The sequence below is a fragment of the Marmota marmota genome, unplaced genomic scaffold (assembly GCF_001458135.2).
Source record: "Marmota marmota marmota unplaced genomic scaffold, marMar, whole genome shotgun sequence".
In the NCBI taxonomy this organism is placed as follows: domain Eukaryota; kingdom Metazoa; phylum Chordata; class Mammalia; order Rodentia; family Sciuridae; genus Marmota; species Marmota marmota.
Window position 1 is genome coordinate 1811827 of NW_025999983.1, and position 12792 is coordinate 1824618.

Here is a 12792-nt window from a genome sequence, read left to right on the forward strand (position 1 = left end):
TGCTCTGGACACAGAAGAGGCATGTGTCTTAGAACTGCCCAGGGCATTTAAAATGAACAAAATTCCAGGTGGTGAAGGGAAGTGCCCAGGTCCAGGAAAAGCCCCAGAGGTCTTTATGCCTTGCCTGGATCAGGACAGGTCAATGTCCAGATGGGTTAGTGTTGTAAAGTCACGTGCTGTTCTGTGCTTACCCACAAGTCATAGCTTTCTGAAACATTTCAGAAATAGAAAGCAGTTGTCATTAGAATGCTATTTTGTAGAGTCTAGCGTATTCATGGTGCCCTGTCTGTGAGAGTTCAGATTCACTTCAGCAGAGTTCAGCTGGCCAGAACTCCGCACGCTCACGCTGCAAGGACCTCCGACTTCTGAAGCCCTGAAGCTCACATTCCTGATCACAGGAATGAGATTGTAGGAGTTCTTCAGAGAGTCATGAAACAGGTCAGGCAGACTCGCAAGCGCCTCTTGAGGAAACTGCTTGTTGTTTTTGCCACGGGATTGAAAAGTATGGTTGTGGTATGTACATTGGGGTCTGAGATGGTGTCTAATTCTTGGAGGTGTGCATTCTCACATGTGAACTCTGAAACCAGAGAAGTCTTCAGGGGATACCCTCTTGCACCAGCAGGGGTACAGTGGCTGAGGAGTGAGTGGATGTGCCTCACGTAAACAGGCCAGAGGCCTGACAGTACTGCCTACTCTCCTCCTCCACCTCCTCCCCTCCCCTGTCACGCTCATGGAAGTTACGAGTGCTAAGAGTTCAGAGATGGTAAAGTGACAGAACCCAGACAGACCCAGTCTTCCTTCCTGCCCTTCACTCCAGCTCTGCTTAAGGAACTGAGCTCTTCACCAGCTCGTCTTCTTCAGGGATGGTCGTCAGAGTCACTTGGTGGGAGTCTACACCTACACCTCACCCTGGGACTGTGCGCTAGGAGGTCCGGGTGTGCCGTGAAGGTGGCCGGTTTGCCCTGTGAAGGTCCTGGGCTGAAGGAAAGGCCTACGTGTCTTTAATGATCTTACTGTTGCTGATTCCCTTACCTCAGAATCCTAGCGAAGCCCCTGGCTGTGTGGTGGGGAGTATTTCCTCTTATGAGATGAGAGGGTGAGGTGAGTGGCAGTCTTCCCACTTCACAGTAAACAGAAGCTAGTGTGCTTCTCTCTTGGAAGTTTCTGCACTTGGTTTGTTGAGCTCTCTGATGCAAGTTGGAGAGGTCTTAAAAATTCTGAGAAGGCTGAGATGTAATGTCTTTTCCAGGGGAGTCCTTTGTTTCAAATAGCAAGAACATTAGACTTGGCACGCAGAGCTCTCTCCCTCTCTCTTCACAGATGGCTCTGACTCCAGAGACAAGCCAAAGCTTTACCGCCTTCAGCTGAGTGTGACTGAAGTTGGGACAGAAAGGTTGGACGACAACTCCATCCAGGTATGCAGTGGTGGTGCTGCAACTCTGGACCCCACACTCTGCGGTGGTTCCTACATGTCCTTAGCAACAAGCACAGGGGAGAGCCTGCCACAGAGCTCACTTGTGGGTGAAGGAAAACTGTAGACCTTACATCCACTCTGAGTCAGTGAGTGAGATGTCGGCCTGCTGCCTTCCTCAAGGGCTGTGGACTTTCTCCACAAGATGGTGAAAGAGATAACTGTGGAAGCTCCTGCCAGTGGGTCTGATGCACAGTCGTGGCCTTCAGTGATCAGGGACTGGAGGTAATTCTTGGGAGCTTGAAACAGAACCTAGCACAGGATTTGTCACTTGTTTGAACTCCAGCAAATCACTCTCGATCTTCTTGATTTTCAGTTGTGAAAAGGTAGGGTTTTTAGTTTTACATTCCTTCATTCTTAGCACAGCAGTGAGACACAAAAGAGGGGAGTTTTAATCAAAACTATCTCTATATATTTGTCCATAAATTACCTAGTAAGTGTTTAAGAAACCATGTGATGCTGCTACTGCTGTCTTTTTTGTTCCCCAGGGCTGGGAGGGAACCCAGTCTTTGTGTGTGTTAGGCAGGTGCTGCCACTGAGTTACATCCCCAGGCTCAGTTGTGTGCTTCTTAATGCAGAGTTAAAATATTCCTTAAATCACGCTACTAGATGCTAAAAATGCCTTAGTGTTTTGGCAGTGTTGCATGATTTTATACTGTTGGTGTTGGGGAAAATGCACTTAAGAAAGCACCAAGAATCCAGAGCTCATTGGGTGACATTGATCATAGAAGGGGAACTCACAGTTTCAGTTTGTCTTTAAATCTGTGTGTGCTTGAACAAGCCTCTGGTTCCCTTGTGCTTCCAGCTCTTTGGCCCAGGAATCCAGCCTCATCACTGTGACCTCACCAACATGGATGGTGTGGTCACTGTGACACCTAGAAGTATGGATGCGGAGACTTACGTGGACGGCCAGCGCATCTCGGAGACCACCATGCTGCAGAGTGGCATGAAAGTGCAGTTTGGGGTGTCGCATGTGTTTAAGTTTGTGGACCCCAGCCAGGACCATGCTCTTGCCAAGAGATCTGTGGACGGAGGCCTGATGGGGAAGGGCCCAAGACATAAGCCTGGGTGAGCCGTGGGAACAGTGTGTTCTGACTGGGAGTCATCGGCTGAGGTGTAAATGGCTTGACTTTTTATTTTTTTATTATTTTAGTTTTGAAAAAAGTTAAAGCAGGATTTGTAATTTTGGTTCCTATTCTTATTAATTTGGGTTTGTTTTAGAGGGAAAAAGAGCATGACTTCATCTTGATACTGCAATTTCTAATGGATTTTGAATTGTTTATGTTTAATCTCTTTTTAAGCCAGTACACCAGAACAATACTTGTTCTTTTGTAGAAGATGACAATATTCTATGTAATCGTCTTGTGTGATTGGGATTTTGAAATTTTCTAGGGAAGTGTTTTTTCTACAACTGGTAACAGAGCACACCCAGGTCTCAGGGAATTCAGAGCACATGATCTCCACCTGGAGCTGCTCTGAGGACCTTCGGGTGGCCTGTTGCTGAAACCCTGGAAGGCGTTACTGCCTTTTCATGATGGTAATGTTGAAGCATACACGTTGAGCATCTTTATTATCTGTATTGCAGATTAATAGGTATTGATCTTGGAAAAACAGCTGCAGTAGCTCTTCCCCTGTGCTATTTAAAGCATCTTGAAAAGTCCACTGAAGTGTGAGCTTTCCATCCAGCACAGACATAAACCAGACTTCTGACGGGCTTCTCGACTCTGTTGCTCCCACTAGTTTTCCCATGACATCTCTGGTTATCCACCCAGAGCTTACACTTTGGGCCAGGTATTATTAGTTTAGACATTGATCTTTCTCCAAAACAAACACTAAATGGCTCATCACACACGTTTGTTTAGTCGGATCTGTTCCTAGCTCCACTTGAGCTGAGGTTTCAGCAAAAGGCCAAACCTCTAGGTTTCCAAAGAAAACTAGCAAGTGCCTTCTTAGGAAAACCCATTCCTTTCCACCACCTTCCTTCATCTTGAAACTGAATATGTCTGCATTCACCCTTCCATTGTGTCCGGGACCACTGGTGTTCAGATGTCCCCTCACCAGCCACCTCCCCAATTCCTGCTCCTGTCCTGAGTCTCACTTGTACTCTTCCTTAGCCTGGCTCTCCCTGGATGGGGTGAAGTGTGCCTGTGTGCAGACTGTCTTCCTCCTCCTCACTCCTGGATGGTGAGCTCCATCAAAGACCACACGCGAGCTGTGCTTTTTTTTTTTTTTTTAATAATTTTTTAGTTGTCAATGGACCTTTTTATTGTCTTTATTTATATGCAGAGCTGAGAATCTAACTCAGGGCCTCACACATACTAGGCAAGCACTCTGCTGCTGAGCTACAACCTCAGCCCAAGCTGTGCTTTTCTGGAGTGGTAGCCCCTGTCCACGGTTACTGCTCTTGTGTGCAGTTGCCCTTTGCTTCTGCACTGTGATCTGCTTCCATGTTCTTTTCTACTTCGCCCGTTTCTGCTGCTGCAGGTAATTGTGATTGAGGGAGGGACCCCTGTCCCATGTTGGTGGGCCCTTCGGTTTTGCTATTGTAGTTTTTCTGTTTTTGAGACGGTCAAGCTCCTTTTGAGTATTTGCCCTCTGACTCCTGCTTTGAAAGCCTGCGGTTGTTTTTTCTCACTATGTCTCTGGCCAGAATATAAGAATGTGGCTTAGGTTTCAATAAGAAGAATGTGATGTGAAATTTTGTTGTTATTACATATTTTTCTGGCAATGCTCATGAAAACTGTTGTGGTTCATGAATTAGAAAGAGCTCTTTTTGTAAACATTCACTTTGTTCTGCTGTCCAGTTGCCACACTCATTTCTGAGGTAATAGCCAAGCTCTTGGATACAGATGTCAGAGCCCATCTACAGGTCATTGTGGGTGTCTACCGGCAGGTGGCAAATTTTGGTACTGAGGGTCAGTCTGGCATGAGAAGGTCTTGGAATGATGCACTGATGCCTCACGTGTGCATCTTGTGTGTGTCTGTTGGAAGCCCAGGGGCTGCGCTCCTGTGTTTTCAGTGCTGAGGACAGGGAGATGGGACCCATCATGGCCATGCAGTAAGTCACTCTGGACTTTTTCAGATGCCAAAACAGCATGGATGGCCCATGTTAACCTTGAAAGAGGTAGCTTTGGAGGAAGGACTAGAAAGCTTTGTGTGGTGCTGTGAATTGGTTACTGGACATTAATTATGAAGAGCAAGAAGGTGTGGTCATACTCATGTTCTGTCCTTAAGAGAGCACAGGAGGGTGACGTGTGTATGATGGGCAGCACAGAGGGCAAGCTGTGTGTCTCTCTGTCCCCATCAGACATCAATAGCAATAGTGCAACCGAATCTCATTCAAATCCCCTGAGGCCAGCAAAGCACTTCCATGTTTTTGTGAATATCTTGGTGACAGATGATGATTAAGAAAAACTTGGTGATGTTTATAGAAAGCTGATAAGTGTTTAGCCTGCAGTAAAAGCTTTAACTTCTTTCAAAAGCTATTATTTAAAGCATTGTATTATTTTACATTACAATATAGTTTCATTTTCTTAGTGATGAGGTAGAGGAATTTATACCTGCTTTTCTAATTTGTAAAATTGTATATGCTACCACAATACTTATTTAATTCTGTAGATTGAGCTTAAATAAAAATTCCAAGTAGCATGGTGCTTTGAAATTATAGACCATATATTTTTCAAATATTAGAACAAAAGTGATTTCATTCTTTTTGATTCTGTATAGCAAGCAGTACAGGACGTTAGCCATTGATTCTAGGTGATTTTAGGATCTTTTTTTCCTGAGGTTGGAACCAATGGATCGATTCACCCTTTCTTTGTGCCAAAGAATACAGATTTCCTCAGCCTTTTTTGCTCTGAAAAATGATATTTGTTTTATTCTGAGTTACTTTTTAATGATGCGTTTAGAAGTTTTGGTATTTTGAGATAGCATTACTGAAAGTTTCCAAGGTCTGTCTTATAGCTTAAGTGGTGATATCCATGTGCTTCACAACTCCTACCAGCCGTCTCTCAGCAGGAGGGCGGCTCTCAATCTTTGCCGCGGCTCACCTTTCCTGTAGCTGCATCCTCAGAGGGTCCTGGGCACCTCAGTCTGTGCACTTACTTCATTTATACATCATTTGCAGCCCAAATATGATGAAATATCCTCTTTGTTTATGTCAATTAATTCCTTGTTGTTAAAGTATAGATTTTAATACAATCCTGAGTGTTCAGTATATGCCAGGAAGAAAGTTCATAAATTTACTGTAATTTTTAAAAAATTTTTATATCCACGTGCTCAAAATAAAGAATTTTCTTGATGATGTTTAGAACCGTGGGATATTTAACTAACTGTTCTTGCTTGCTGAATCATTGAGAAACTTTGCCCTGTCATTTGAAAATTAATTCCACGTTTCTTTTCATTTGGCCAGGACTGTTCAGGAAACAACCTTTGACTTGGGAGGAGATGTCCACAGTGGGACAGCATTGCCGACAAGCAGGGTAGGTGTTGGCATGCCTGTGACCTGAGAGGACGCCATGGGCAGACACTGGCCACACACTGGCCATGCATCCACAGCACTCCCCTGTAAAGACAGACCACGGCGGTCCTACCCATGGGTCTTCCTGCTCTGCTGTGAGTTCAGAGTGATGCATGGAAGAAGTCAGAGGACTGCTATTTTTTCCCACGCAGGGATGTTGTGCTTTCTTTCCCACGTGTTGCACACTTCCCAAGACTCCTCCTGTGTGTCCTGTCAGGTGCCCACGGGCCTGCAGGTGGTGCCCTGCTCTTGTTACTCCTATTGCTTGACCTCTCAGACGTGGCCCTTCCACAGTTATCCTTAGTTCTTGTGCAGTGTGTCCCTTTCCTCGTTTGATCACAAGCTACACCAAAGCTCAGTGGCTGCCACAGTAGGCGTTTTCTTTGCTTGCAATTGTACGGTCTTGTTGGAACTACTGGGGCAGTTGGTTTACTGGTCTTGTAGTGGCAGGGTGGCTCACAGAACTTGGTACTTCCAGACCTTTCTAAGGGATAGGCCCAGGGTGGCACAGTGTCATGCCTCTGCGTTGTACTGGTTGAAGCAGACCACAGGCTCATCCTGGTTCTAGGGGAGGAGCACCACAGAGGGTGTTGCTCATTGGTGGCCATGAAGCAGCAAGGGCCTGGGAGTACTCTCCCACATCAGAGCATGTCACAGGATCTCCTGGTTTTAGGGACCTTTGCTGTGTCCCCCCCCCAGCTGTCCACCCCGTTTTCCTGTTTCAATTCACACTGCAGTTTCTTGAGAACAGTCGTGTATAATGGCTGTCTCCACTGCTGACTCCACACTCTAACGTGCTCCTGCTGGCTCCTGTACTGCCAGGTGCAGCCCGGCTTTCTGCATCATGCTTCCTGGCAGTGTGCAGTTGTGCCCACTCCTGGAAGTGCTTGCTTTTGATTTCCAGGGTGTCCTCTCCCGAGCATTCCCTGCTGCCTGGTGATCGCTGCTTGGGCTGACTGCTGGCTTCCAGGGTGTCTGCTCCCTACCCTTCCCTGCTCTGACTGATGGCTTCCAGGCTATTCTTTTCTGACCCTTCCTCGCTGCCTGGTAGTCCCTACTCAGGCTGATTGCTGGTTGGTCCTTTTTCCTTGAAGGCTTATCTTCTGAAGTTGGGAGGGTCAGGCCCAACCCTCAGCCTAGGCCCCTACTCTTCTATTTACGCACAGTCTCTTGTTGAATTGCCCTGTTGCCTAAGGTTACACCATCTGACATTCATTGTCCCCTAATGTGTGCCTAGGGTCTGACCTTTTCAGACTTTGGTCTCCAGAGGCTTGCTTGGCATCTCCATGTGGGTGTCTGAACATACTTCACACTTAACATAGCTAATGCAAGACTAGATCTTTTCAAACTTACTTCTCCTCCTGATCCTTCTCCACCTTAGTAAGTAATGTCATCATCCATATGACATTGCCCAACACAAACCTGATGGAAGTTGCCCTTGATTCTTTTCCTTCATTCAGCCTCTGATGAGGACAGGCACGTTGTGTACATCTGCCTCAGAAGACTCTGGAACAGCTCTGGCATCACGGGTGCTGGCTTCCACCTGTCTCCCGTCCTCCTGTTTTAAAAGTGTGCATGCAATGGTGCTGGTGCACTGCTTTAAGCCCCCATCACAGCCCTGCCTGGCTTCATCTTCCCTCCTAATCTGCTTCTGCTCTGCTGCTACTCGGTCCCACTGGCCTGCTCCTGCATGAGGTTGTCTCTCCCATCAGAAGGGGTTGAGAGCTCTGGACGCCGGGTTCTTGCTCCACAGGCCATTTTTGTGCTTCCTGTACCTGGAAAAGTGCCCGGCACTTCACAGCATTTACCTCATGCAGAAATGAGTAAGTGCTCTTGGAGCCAAGCAGAGCCCTTACTCATACGCAGCTGTAGTTGACAAGGCAGCCTTGATAGGTGGAGAGAAGAGAGAATGAAGACTGTTCATCCAGTGTGTGCTGCTGGCCCGCTTCTGAGCTGTGTACACGAGTTCATCGACACAGTTCAGCACAAATGGGCAGGTTTTTTTTCCATACCTTTGTGTCCTGCTTCCTTCAGCTGTCATTCTGTGAGCATGTTCTTGTGTTTTTAAAAGTTAAGTAAAACAGACTCATGTGGATGTAAATATGCTGGGATTTATTTACCCATCGCCTTGTTACTAGCATTTGTAACAGATTTTTGTCATCCAAACAGTATTGTCAGTGACTGCCCAGGGAATTGGAGTCTCCGAGTGTGTCTCCTGAAGTGATTATTGTGCACAGAAATGTGTATCCATGGCATAGCTGTCACAGCACTCTTTATGTGATTAGCCCTAGCAATGTCATAAAGCATTAATGACTTTGTGAACTATGATGAATAGATAACAAAATATTGTAGAGCCATTATAATTCTGTAATATAAAATAGTGAGGTAAGGTATTTACAGTATATGAAGAGTATTGCAAAAATGGGTTATATAATCCCATTTATGGAAAATATGAAAAACTGAAAAAATACATACTCAATTTTAATCTGTGGGTAGTAAGATAAGGACAGTCTTCATTTACTTCTTACCTACATTCAGTTTCTATAGTAGATGATTTCTTGGATGAATTTTTGCTCTAAATAATTTATCATATTAATTTTTTTGAATGTGTTTTGATGGTTTTCTCTTCTTTTTTGTGTGCCTTGCAAATGGTTAGGAATGTCTACTGTTTACAAGTACTTAACTATGTCTATATTGGACCACCACGTATTTTTGCTTTGTAATGATTAGAAATCAGCTTCTGTGCTAAATTCACTAGGTTTTGAGCTGTAAAGTAAGCAGACCTTCTACATCTGATCGTAAGACTGATAAATAAACAAAAGACCCACAGCTCTTGCTGTATACACAGCTCGCAGTTCTCTTCTGTTTGCTAGCTCACTCCCAGCTCTTGAAAACAGAAGTGGCTGTGTATGTCATGTTGTTCTCAGTGCCAAGTGCTTTGGGCATGCTGCTGTGGACTGGCTGCTAGGAGCTGACCGGGCTTTGCCGATCCTTTCCCGCAAGGCAGTCCTGAATCTGATGTCCGCCTAGAGTGCTGAGTGCAAGATGCAGAGCCTGGTTTGCATGCATACTGACACACTGTGCTTCCCCTGGCACAGAGCACCACCAGACTGGACAGCGACAGGGTGTCCTCCACCTCCAGCACGGCTGAACGAGGGATGGTGAAGCCTATGATCCGCGTGGATCAGCAGCAGGACTACCGCAGGCAGGAGAGCAGGTAGGGACTATTGTATGTACCCTCTAGGAGGGAAAGCATTCCTAGAGGGCTTGGAGGCAAGAGATACCAAACTACGTATAACTGCATTTTAGAATGACATTTTAAGAATGCTTTCAATTATATTTTTAAGGTATTTCCTTTCTGTGTTATTGAATTTAAAAAAAAAATTTACCTGGTTAGTAATTTGTCCCTCATACGCTGTAGCATTACTGAGTTGATGCAAGCTGCACCTTGAGTAATAAGGTAGCTCTTCCAGATGGCCTGCTCTGTGACAATGTGTAGAGGAAGAAGTTTTTACAGGACCTTAATATTGATAATTCTTTTATTTAGAGGAAACCAGTCATTTCACCTATTTCTAGAAGAAATCTTTAATGTTTAGAAAGATACAAAGCCAAACTGACTTTGAAGAGAATCTTGAAGCATGTCAGAGGGCCATGTGTGGCCCCTGTTTCTGATGTGGCAGACAGGTGGAGGATAAATGATTTTTCCCCATGGCTTTGTTTTTAACTGGTCTTTAGGGTAGAGAACTTCTGCTTTCTGTTTCTTTTTCTTAGGATTTTTAATGTCTCACCTTAATAAGTTGAAATTCTGTGTCCTTGTGACTTCCAGAACAGTTTACGTGTTAAACAGTAATACCAGAGCTTGTGTTGTCCAGTACCTGTTCTGAAATGTCGATGGGATCCTGTCTTGTAGAGCAGGGAGCTGCGGGTGCTCTGCCAGCCTGGAGGAAGCCAGCTGACTGTTCCCTGTCAGCCCTGTAGTAGCGGAGGCAGTTGGTGGGGAAGCAGTTGTTCAGTTTCCCATCTTCCAGCAGAGGTCACTGTGCGTTGCAAGACTTCAGTGTCCTCCGTCTGAGTGATTACATATAATATTTTAAATGTGTTTATTAAAGTGTCTCGGATTTCATGACTGCACCAATTAAATAAGTGTTACTTGTTCCAAAGCTATGTGGTGTGAAGACAGCGAGAATAGGGTGGGAATGGAAAGAAAGGCTCATCTGCTTTCATCTTGTCTTAATATCCACAAAGCAACATGTTTACAGTTCAAACAAAACCTTGAGTCTTTGCAAACTAATGTTAGCATGCAAAATATTTAGTTAAAATGTGTTCTTATAAAAAATAAATTTCTGACATACAATTAACCATCATATGGGTATTTTGATACCATATGGACACAGCACCCGTATTTATTAATGTTACACATCCTGAGCAGTCTTTCCCTCCCCAAGTGGATTCATGTCCTCACTCAAACATCCGTAAGTTGAAAACTATGACACATGTTTCTCATTCCTTTACCTATACACAACGTTTTAGTTTAAAAAATCCTTTTGTCACAATTTGTTTTTCTAATCACAGTTTAACCTTACTTTTACCAGATTTGTTAAAATTATGAAATAAATAATTGGTAAGGTTTATCCAGGTTCGTTTTGTGGGATATTAAAGACAAAATCCATTAAGTAACTGTCTATCTGCAGTTTAGGTGTCTGTAAATTCAGCAGTGTAAGAGAGAGGTATAGTAAAATCATTGAGAATTTAAATTATATTCTGCTTATAAGAGCATCTTTATTTTTCTAAATTATTGAGTTAAATCCAAATGATCAAATCATAAGCTAGAAAATAAACTTTAAAGAGCACAATTTGATGAGAAGGGGATTTACCCTTAGGAGTGTAATAACGTATGCTAACACACATGATATTCCTGTTCTCCTTCCTTACCTGGTGCTGGGGGAGGGGGAGGGTGGAGGGAGGAGATTGAGAACCCAGCCCAGGCTTCTTTTTTTACTGGCTCTCTGTTTATTCATTCAGTGAACACACCTGTGATTCTAAATGCTTGCTTCAGCAGCTCGCCACCAGCTGTCAGTCCCCACTGAAGTGTTGCTGCTGGCAGGCAGTCACCCAGGGTCTGCTAAGTAGCTCAGTTTCAGATGACCAACAGCTGCGCTGGCTTTCCATCTCACAGATACATGGTTTATTTGAGTTTGAGCTAACTTCAGGTTGATTGAAGTCAGTATTTAACTCAATGGATATTTTCCTTGCAATATAAATCACTAATCCACACAACTCAATTTTTCTTTTGTATGCACAAAGGGTAGGACACATGTTCTTTGGCTTCTGCTGTCAATTTTCTTGATTTCTCAAAGACGGGATATTTGAAAGTTCTTACTGTCTGTTAAAATTCACTAAATGATAAAGATTTTGAAATGTTACGGAAGCTAATCACTCATCTGTGTGTGTGTGTCTAGCTTTTGGTAAATATTACATATAAAGTATAGCTAGTAGCAAACTAAAGAATACTAACTTCACGGTCCTAATTACATATCTAAGAGAAAGAATATTTAAGTTAAGCATTATCCAATGGGGAAAGCAGGAGATTTAAATTGGAGTTGTGATTGTTTCCCATACATGTTTTAGAAAGTCTGTGTTTAGCAGTGGCTTTCAAATGTGTTTTGAGTGTTATCACAACCCAAGGTCATCTGATGCATCACCATTGGGTGGTGACCCACTGTTGGAAGAACTCTTACAGCAATAGAAATGTCCTTACCTTTTGAAATAACTTGATCCTGAAAACCTGGAAATAGGTAAACATTAGCACAATGCTGGTTCTTAGAAATGCTCCAAACTCTAGTATTTTCTTTATTTTTTTTAATTAGTTCCATATTTATGTAGTGTCAGGCCAACTGATGCTAAAGTACCTTAAGAAGACAGGAGTAAGTAGATGCCTGTTTGAGGCTGTGGTACTGAGTGGCTAGGAAAACCCTAAAAGTCTTCTTCTCTGGAACCCATCAATGTAGTTTTTTTGTGGGGGGCAGGGGAGGGTACCAAGGATTGAATTCAGGGGCACTTGACCACCAAGCCACATCCCCAGCCCTATTTTGTGTTTTATTTAGAGACAGGGTCTCGCTGAGTTGCTCAGCACCTCGCTTTTGCTGAAGCTGGCTTTGAACTCGTGATCCTCCTGCCTTAGCCTCCTGAGCCACTGGGAATACAGGCATGCGCTGCCACACCCAGCCTTGGTGCCCATTAATAGAGAAGGACAAATGATGTCCCACTTCTAGGAAGTGCTGGACTTGAGTTCCAGCTCGCCCTGGCTCAGCTTCTCTGGGTGTCTCTTGTGTCTTTTCACTGTCACCTGAGCCATAGTGTAGCATGTGCAGGACACCTGATCCCTGTCCCAGACAGGAGTGCTTATTGGCAATACAGGATCGTATATTAGAGCTGCTTGGGCATGGTAGTCTGTACTCAGAAGAGCTGGTATTCTGTGGGAGGGGTGCTGAAAAGATCGTTCCCCATCTGTTTGCCTCAGTGTCTGAATGGATCACCTATGAGGCAAGGGCTAACTGTTTTTTATTTCCCATTTGAAAGTCATGTGAGACTTAAAGTAGTTGTTGAGATCCACACAGGCGGCCAGTGGTGTTGGTAGATGTGTGACCACATTTTAACTTCCCTTCTTAGAACTCAGGATGCTGCTGGGCCAGAACTGATGCTGCCTGCCAGCATCGAATTCAGGGAAAGTGGTGAGTATTTTCAGATTCTGCTGTTAGTGCATTATTTCTTGTTTGTTTTTTTCCCATATGACTTTTACGTT

The 12792-nt window shown here is 44.3% G+C and overlaps 1 protein-coding gene across 24 annotated transcripts in view; it reads left to right on the plus strand.

Annotated features, from left to right (window-relative positions):
• Positions 1-12792, plus strand: part of Afdn (afadin, adherens junction formation factor) — a 92733-nt gene that overhangs the window by 30462 nt on the left and 49479 nt on the right. For all 24 annotated transcript variants that reach the window (XM_048805791.1, XM_048805795.1, XM_048805804.1 and 21 more), the window contains 5 exons: positions 1321-1415; positions 2277-2539; positions 5883-5952; positions 9089-9207; positions 12660-12721. In XM_048805791.1, coding sequence (XP_048661748.1) covers positions 1321-1415; positions 2277-2539; positions 5883-5952; positions 9089-9207; positions 12660-12721 — 609 coding nt within the window. The remainder of the gene's footprint in view (positions 1-1320; positions 1416-2276; positions 2540-5882; positions 5953-9088; positions 9208-12659; positions 12722-12792) is intronic.